This window comes from Micropterus dolomieu, linkage group LG14 (assembly GCF_021292245.1).
Source record: "Micropterus dolomieu isolate WLL.071019.BEF.003 ecotype Adirondacks linkage group LG14, ASM2129224v1, whole genome shotgun sequence".
NCBI classification, from domain to species: domain Eukaryota; kingdom Metazoa; phylum Chordata; class Actinopteri; order Centrarchiformes; family Centrarchidae; genus Micropterus; species Micropterus dolomieu.
Genome location: NC_060163.1, coordinates 8393575 through 8401896, shown reverse-complemented (window position 1 = coordinate 8401896; position 8322 = coordinate 8393575). Strand labels below are relative to the sequence as shown.

The 8322-nt window shown below is 39.8% G+C and overlaps 2 protein-coding genes across 2 annotated transcripts in view; one reads left to right on the top strand and one right to left on the bottom strand.

Annotated features, from left to right (window-relative positions):
• Window positions 1–795: 795 nt before the first annotated feature.
• phf5a (PHD finger protein 5A) lies at window positions 796–2796 on the bottom strand. The gene is made up of 4 exons (XM_046067951.1): window positions 2588–2796; window positions 2218–2241; window positions 1204–1370; window positions 796–988 (listed from the first exon to the last, which is right to left on the bottom strand). The coding sequence occupies exons 1-4, from the start codon at window positions 2637–2639 to the stop codon at window positions 899–901; spliced, it is 333 nt and encodes a 110-aa protein (XP_045923907.1). The 5' UTR covers window positions 2640–2796; the 3' UTR covers window positions 796–898.
• A 360-nt stretch (window positions 2797–3156) lies between these two features.
• The window catches only part of aco2 (aconitase 2, mitochondrial), a 10509-nt gene continuing 5343 nt past the window's right edge, over window positions 3157–8322 (top strand). Inside the window, exons 1-10 of the mRNA XM_046067949.1 lie at window positions 3157–3222; window positions 4492–4634; window positions 5037–5295; window positions 5384–5476; window positions 5565–5723; window positions 5896–6046; window positions 6180–6284; window positions 6419–6510; window positions 7318–7423; window positions 7554–7711. Coding sequence (XP_045923905.1) covers window positions 3187–3222; window positions 4492–4634; window positions 5037–5295; window positions 5384–5476; window positions 5565–5723; window positions 5896–6046; window positions 6180–6284; window positions 6419–6510; window positions 7318–7423; window positions 7554–7711 — 1302 coding nt within the window. The 5' untranslated portion in view covers window positions 3157–3186. The remainder of the gene's footprint in view (window positions 3223–4491; window positions 4635–5036; window positions 5296–5383; window positions 5477–5564; window positions 5724–5895; window positions 6047–6179; window positions 6285–6418; window positions 6511–7317; window positions 7424–7553; window positions 7712–8322) is intronic.

Genomic DNA, 8322 nt, shown 5'->3' with positions numbered 1-8322 from the left:
TTTCTGCTCTTGCATTTGCATCTGCCAGTGCCTCAACACTATTTTAACTCATAATCATTTCTTTCATTTGGTTCTCCCCAATCTGAACGTAAGTCCACTAAAAGCAATAGTTTGTAGATTGGAGAATCCCTAACAATTCAGCATGGAGTTTACACAAGATGCCAGTGTGAACTGTTGGGAGAGCTAAACCCATGGCAGAAAAGTGTGAAACATTGCCATCTGGTGGAGGACGCTCAGGGAGAGGGTGTGAAGTCGGAAGCTGAAGAAAGTGTGATGGAGCTCATTACCTTAAACTGACCCAGTTCACAACATTTAGCATTTCATATCACTTTCTACCAAGAGACACCCTGCCTAATGCATGTCGTTAACATTTATACAAGTAACCTAGCACATTAAATATTAACTCTTCATGATGGAACGCAGTTTCTTATTTTCATTCCATATCTGTATTAAATGTGTAAAGTAAAAGTTTGATTAGATAAAAAAAATGTATTATGTGCATTGATTACCTTTCTCGTTGTAACTGTAAATTTGTGGTTCTAACGAATGTAATAAAAATATAATTGAACAGTAATAAGTATATTTATTTCAGGTACCAATTGATGACAAACTAAATGCTGAATCTCACTGGATGAAGCCTGGTTAAGCTGTAAAATATTTTGTGTTTAGGGACAGTAAAGTGTTTGTTAATGGTGGCACTTATATAAATATCAAGCACCTGATGTGTTATAAGCCTGCCTGTGAGTATTCTTGAGTTTTTTAACATTCAAAGCAGAGGGAAAATGAAGACAAAAATATAAAAGAGAGCTTTATTGACATGTCAAAAAATGTTTCTTGAGGATACAAAGAAAATCTTCAAAAGCTGGAAAACTAAATCAAGGACTAGGCCGTGCCGTCTTCACCTCTTCTTGAAACCGTACTTCTTCCTTTCATAAAACAGGTCTGTTTTGGAGCTGCCCAAATTCACAATCTTAGGACAGCCATCTCGCTGTAAAGGAAACAGAAAGGAGGACAAAGGAGCCCGTTAAAAAAAAAAAAAAAAAAAGAAGCTGGACAATTCTTGTATTTGCAGCAGGGTTCAGATTAAATTCAAAGTGCTGTTTATTTCTTTAAGGTTTGCTAAGTCATAATAATTTATCTGTCTAGCAGCTTCAGTGCACAGTGACAGACAACAAAAGGCTACATGTGCTTTAGGACACTCACATCTTTCTCCTGGATGGTGCACTCTTTACAGTAGTAGGCATCAGAAACTCCAGGCCCTCCGCAGATGACACAGCGTCCCTGATAGGAGCCGTAGTTACACTCATCACAGATGCGCACCAGCGTGCACGGCCTCACATAGGAATCACAGATGACACATTTTCCATCACCTGAAAGGAGCAGAGGAAAGACAGATGAGATAATTGATTGAGAATTTAGTGTTTGTACAGAGTTAACCTGATGTTAACGCAGCCTTCACTGATGTTGAAAACACATCGCAACTAAATGAACGTTGACGTGCTGTATCACTGACATCTTCCACAGCTGCAACCTGCTTTATTTTAAGGACTGAAGACATTATAGTTCGCTGGAAAAGTTCAAAAATGTGTCTTAAAGATATAACTTTAACCTGCCATAATGTCACACTAAAACAAACGTGTATGTTTGTGTATGTGTCAATGTACAGAAGCCACAAACTTTTTCATTACTGATTGATCCCGATATTTTTGATAATTGATTCTTTAGTCTATGAAATAACAGGTAAAGCCTTATAGAAACTATCCACAACTCAATGAGATCTTTGAACAGCTTTCTTTTCCAGATGTGAAACTGTAAGACGGTGTATGTACAGTAAACACTTGGTTTGCGTTAATAAAAAGATATCAAAATATATCACAAAGCTAGAATCAGATGCTTGTACAAATATCAAAGGTTTAACAACAATGTGAAAGTAAAGCATACAAAGGTTAGTTTGGCTGAACTATATATGTCACATCTTGTTTACGACATGAACTTATACTTCTCTTTTTAGCTGGGAAACCATGATTGGTTTTTGTGAACAATTGTCATGTCAAAAAATGTTATTGTCTCATTAAATGCTTATGCAGAGATAACGTTATTGTTACATATGCAAAGATGAAGAAGACTTACGACAGCAGGCTTTAATAGTTACTTAAAACATAGAGGAAAACAGGGTTAAAATACTTAGTTATATTAGTCAAAGATGGAAACACTTACATTTCTCGCAAAGTCTCCCGATAGCTGAGGAAAGAAAACAAAGCAGTCAGTGCTAATAATAATAACGTTAATTCATATCGCTTTGCTAGCTTAGGGTGAATACACGTTCACTCTCTCATGTTTAGCGAAGTCCATTATTAAATACACTTAAGTAATATTCTGTGAAATTTTAACATCACCGTAGCGACAGAGACTTGTTGAGACATTTGTAGGCTAACACCAAGACTAACAGACTTTCAATGAAACCCATGCTGTAACTGTTAGCATGGCAGCTAACGTTAGCTCGAGCAGAACAACAACAAAGAGCCTCCAGCTGCAGCAGAAACAACACTGTTAAATAATCCGTGGACTTAAATAGGCTAAAACGTACCGACACCGGCTTGTTTTCTGCAGAAGATCAAATCTGGATGATGTTTAGCCATTGTCGCCTAACGTAAGACGAGCGCTGCTGATTTGGTTGAACTTTCACCTTTGAACGGGAAACTTTGTACGAGGAGCTGCATTACCGCCACCCAGCGTCTCCAGGAGGGGAGAGAAAAGACAACGATTATCATTTCATCCTGTTTGTATATAACGTTACAGTCACTGATCTTGCTCCATATCCACATTCTTCTCCAAAAATATATTATAATTTATTTTCAATAAAATCAATGAGGCTGTGTACGACTTATATCTTTTTAAATAAAAAGCTGAAATGAAATAAAAATTGTCACCGTCCTGTCTGTTTTATAAAACTAAATCAAACATTAAACATTGTTTCTTGCAGGGGTTTGTTTTCAATGTATATATTATTAAACATATAAGCGACATAAAACTGAGACTGATAATTATAAGTTTAAATCCCATTTTTGTAAACAATCTGAAAAAGTCAAACTAACCCAAATGTTTGGCCCTTGAAGGACCTGCGGCACCGCGGCCTACAAAACCGTGACGTCACCACTGGCCGACACATCTTTGTCAGTGAGCAAAATGGCAACTTACTGCCTGACTATCGCCCGGCTGCAGGTAAGAGACTGAAATTGGCGAATTGCACCATATTTACAAACCTGTGAAGGATGTCGCCTGCTGTGTTAGATTTAATAAACCCATTGTAATGTTAACCAGATCTATTTAAAGCTCCTAGAGCCGTTTCTGATGAGAAATAGCATGTGAAACAGTCACCGGCCGGCTGGCCAGGTCATCGTGTCCTGACTGACTGAACGCATCCAGTGGGCTACATCTAGTTTGGCACTGGTTTAATAAAACACGGCTAATGTCTCAGTTTACTACAAGTCATCATAGATACAATTATCCTTTAAATGAACATAGTTAGGTTCGTTTTAGAAATGGAGTTTGGTGTCTAATAGCAAGGTTAACTACAAGGTTAGAGCTCCCAGCAGGCACAGACAGGCGAGCAGCGTGTAAAAGATGGAAAACTTAACTTAAATTATAATAAATAATGCCATAAGCACTGTCTTAACCAATAATTTGGGATTGCTTAAAAGTAAAGTAATTTATTCGGTCTTTTAGTTAGCACGATGTGTGTCATATTTCACACAGCAGTGTGCTGTCAAGATTTGCACAGGTGAACAGTTAAAGATAAGGGACCACCAGCTGTCTAAACTAAATATCTGAACCCTGGGAGACTTAAAAGAAAAAGAGCACATAACACTGTCTTCTAATATCGACATATTAAACAATACCTCTTGTAGGCTTTGAAAATCACATGTTGTCTAGTTAATGACATTGGGCTGAGCCCTGACTGCCATTTTCAGCTGTTTGTGAAAATCTGAGAGAAAAACTTGAGTCATTAAAAGCACTTGAATTGCAAAAATATAAATCGTAACTCTACCAAATTTTAGTTTGCACCAAAATAAAGTGAATAATAAATATCGATATTGCCCAGCCTAAATGTGAACCCTTCTTTGGCTCTGTGATGTCTAATGATCTGTTAATACTTGATTTAGCTTCATAATTGATTGAAAGCAACTTTTTGTTCACTCTGATATCCATCATATTTTCCAAATCAATACATTTTTAGGCACAATATAATATATATATATAATATTTTCTATCTGCTCTATTCCAAGAAGATTGTCAAAAGATGGATAGAAAATTGATTCTAAAATGTATAAAAATCTTGTAGCCCTAATCTATTTATTTAAGCTACCCAAATAAAGTCTGTATGTGGGGAAACAGTGCTGCTGCGGTTAATAGTGTTTGTTTGGTTTTGTCCACAGCTCTGTGGTAACGCTTGTACTTGTACCATGTTTTGGTTGTTGTTGTCGTCTCCAGCTGGCTCTGGGCCATGGTGCACGGCGCCTGCATGTATCAGCAGCTTACAGAGCCAAGGCCAACGTGTCTATGAGCCGCTTTGAGCCCACCTCCTTCATCAACTACGAGAGGCTCCAGTCCAGCATCGACATTGTGCGAAAAAGGTCAGTGTTCTCCTAATCTACTCTATATTTGTTCTGGCTCACATCACTGTTTCCTCTGAACACTCCCGCTACATCTGTGTGGTTGTTTGATTTGTAGTGTTTGTTTGTCCTTTACCACAGTTTTTCCATCACAGTAGTAGCCTTAACCAACTCTTGTCAGTCAGCCTGACTCACGGTGCATTTTCAACTAATTTCTAAAGTATTAATATTTATCTTGTAATATATAAAACTTGAGAATATTATAACCCCACAACTCAATAGTTTTAATTATTCTGCTATTTTTCATTTGTTGTTTTTCACACTGTAGCTGCATCCTCACCATCTGCCCTGTCCCCGCTGAAATCTCCTCTCCTGCTGTAGCATCCTACTATGAATTAAAGTTTGTTTCATTTTTCTGTCCAGGCTGAACCGGCCACTCACCTTGTCAGAAAAGATCGTGTACGGCCACCTCGATGACCCCCACAACCAGGAAATCGACCGCGGTCGTACATACCTGCGCCTGCGTCCCGACCGCGTGGCCATGCAGGATGCTACAGCCCAGATGGCGATGCTGCAGTTTATCAGCAGCGGCCTGCCAAGGGTGGCCGTGCCCTCCACCATCCACTGTGATCACCTGATTGAGGCCCAGACCGGAGGAGTGGTAGATCTGGCCAGAGCAAAGGTGAGGGGTCTTGTTTGTTTATGTTAATTGTACTGATGTAATTGTAATGACTTGTTACCAAAAGTTGTCATCCTGATTCTCGTCCTAGGAAGTCAACCGTGAGGTCTACAACTTCCTGTCCAGCGCTGGTGCAAAATATGGAGTTGGCTTCTGGAAACCAGGCTCTGGAATTATCCACCAGGTATCAATGGATGTAGTGCCTGGAAATGACAGTTATTAAAGCCGCTGTTATTTTAGCAAGCTGACGTGAAGATGTCATACAAAAACAGATCATCCTGGAGAACTACGCCTACCCAGGAGTGATGCTAATTGGCACAGATTCCCACACACCAAATGGTGGTGGGCTTGGTGCCATCTGCATCGGAGTTGGAGGAGCAGACGCTGTAGATGTCATGGCAGGAATCCCCTGGGAGCTCAAGTGCCCCAAGGTTAGCAGAAAACAATATTTTGCACACATTCTGTTCTGTGTCGTCTTGGACCTCTTGTTTCCTTTCACCTGTTTCTTAAATGTTCTTGAATTTTCTTTCTCCAAAGTAACAGTAGTTGGTTTTCTTTCCACCTCTAAATCTTTCACATAATTCACTCATCAATCTCTTGAAGGTGATTGGTGTGAAGCTGACAGGCACCCTTTCAGGCTGGACTTCTCCTAAGGATGTTATCTTGAAAGTGGCCGGCATCCTGACAGTGAAGGGAGGCACTGGAGCCATCGTAGAATACCACGGGCCTGGAGTTGACTCCATTTCCTGCACTGGTCAGTTAAAAAAAAAAAAAAAAAAAAAAAAAGAAGCTTGTTCATCCTGACTTCATTACAGTTTGATATCTATCTCTCTTATGTAGCTTGTGTTTGGCTTATGTGTAATGTTAATCTTTTTTATTGTGTGCAGGAATGGCCACCATTTGCAACATGGGAGCAGAGATTGGAGCCACGACCTCCGTGTTCCCCTACAACCACCGCATGAGGACCTACCTGGAGAAGACTGGACGTGGACGTATGTGTAGTGCTTTGGTCCTTCATAATGTTGTACAATTTGTAAATGTTTATTTTCATGGAAACTCACTTGTTATAAATGCAAGTTTGGCGTCTTGTTAGTGTCTTAACGCTTCCTCTCTTGTTTCTTCCCAGAGATCGCTGCTCTGGCTGACGAGTACTCTGACTTGTTGGTACCAGATGAAGGCTGCGAGTATGACCAGGTCATCGAGCTCAATCTGGACGAGGTCTGTCTATTTTTTTACAATTATCTTTTGGTGTTTTATATCTACTCCGGTGTTGTCGGAGAATTACTAAGCTTGTCTATTAGGCCCGAGAGGTGTCACTTGGTTTTATTTTCGTTGGACAACTTTTTATTTTTTTTGTTTGCTTGCTTGCTGGGTCGAAAAAAAAATAAAGGTTTTTGTTGAGAGATGGAGTCTTGCGGAGATTTGAACTGAGGTAAGGACTCATTAATTGGAGGTTGAACTGTGGGTTTTGTATAGAGCGCTTTATGTATAATACACTGTGGTGAACTTTGTTTCTTGTTATCTGTAGGTAGCAAGATGTATATGATATTTATTGCAATGACATGATTCTCAAATGATCTTTCTCTGAAATTATTATAATTTGATGCTTCTTTCCCATCATTGCACATAAAGCATCCCATTTTATTCAGTCCCTGTCTAACCCCCTTCCTTCTTATCATGGCTGACATCTGCAGTAATAATGGATTGATCAAGAATTTTCAATTGAAATAGCTGTTAAGTAAGGTGGAGTGATTGTCTTGTACTGAAAGACACAGGTCCTTTTGTGCATGCAAACATGCATATGTTTTTGTGTAAATATATAGAACATTGAATTACGTTAACATTATACCTAAAAATTGCAATTACATTAATTTCCAAATATCATTCAGCCCTAATTACAATTAAACATGACATGTCATAAATTTCTGCAAAACATATAAATAAGTGAGAGCTTCGCTTCACTCACAGTTTAGTTTATTTAAGAATAACTGATTTCCTTGAACGTTGTGTTGTTTCTTTCTCCAGCTGAAGCCACACATCAACGGACCCTTTACCCCTGACCTGGCTCACCCAGTGTCTGAAATAGGTAGTGTTGCTGAGAAGAGCGGCTGGCCACTGGAGGTTAAAGTTGGTAAGAGCTGACCAGGGATGAATCTGCTTTAGACCTTCTGCTATTTACTGTGCTGCATTTCAGTGCATGAAAATTACCAGCGGCTTGTGTTCAGCAAAATACTCATTCTGTTGGCTCCATACTCCTTCAGGTCTGATCGGCAGCTGTACCAACTCCAGCTACGAGGACATGGGCCGCGCTGCCTCTGTGGCCAAGCAGGCTTTGGATAAAGGCCTGAAGTGCAAAGCTCAGTTCACAGTCACCCCTGGCTCCGAGCAGATTCGTGCCACCATCGAAAGAGATGGATATGTGAGTGTTGTCGATACACAAATTAAGCAGGGAGCTGCATCTCCCTTATACTAATGATTTACAGTGGGGGAAATAAGTATTTGACCCCTTGCTGATTGTGCAAGTTTGCCCACTTACAAAGAATGCAACGATCTATAATTTTAATCATATGTACATTCTAACAGTGAAAGACAGAATCCCAAAGAAAATTCCAGAAAATCACATTATATGAATTTATTAAAATTGATAACCATCTGATGAGGAAAAACAAGTATTTGACCCCCTGGACAAACAGCATGTTAATATTTTGTAGAAAAGCCATTATTGGCCAGCACAGATGTCAAACGGTTTTTATAGTTGGTGACAAGGTTTGTGCACATTTCGGCAGGGATGTTGGCCCACTCCTCCCTGCAGACAGCCTCCAAATCATTCAGGTTCCGAGGTTGTCGCCTGGCAACTCGAATTTTAAGCTCCCTCCAAAGATTTAATTGGATTCAGGTCTGGAGACTGGCTAGGCCACTCCAGAACCTTGATGTGCTTCTTCTTCAGCCACTCTTTTGTTGCTTTGGCGGTGTGCTTAGGGTCGTTGTCGTGCTGAAACACCCATCCTCGACCCATCTTCAGCTCTCTCA

Coding starts and splice junctions, on each gene's coding strand:
- phf5a (XM_046067951.1), bottom strand. CDS start 2,639: ATGGCTAAACATCATCCAGATTTGATCTTCTGCAGAAAACAAGCCGGT. Junction 1,371..2,217: donor CGGGAGACTTTGCGAGAAAT/GTAAGTGTTTCC, acceptor TGCTCCTTTCAG/GTGATGGAAAATGTGTCATC. Junction 989..1,203: donor GCACCATCCAGGAGAAAGAT/GTGAGTGTCCTA, acceptor TTTCCTTTACAG/CGAGATGGCTGTCCTAAGAT.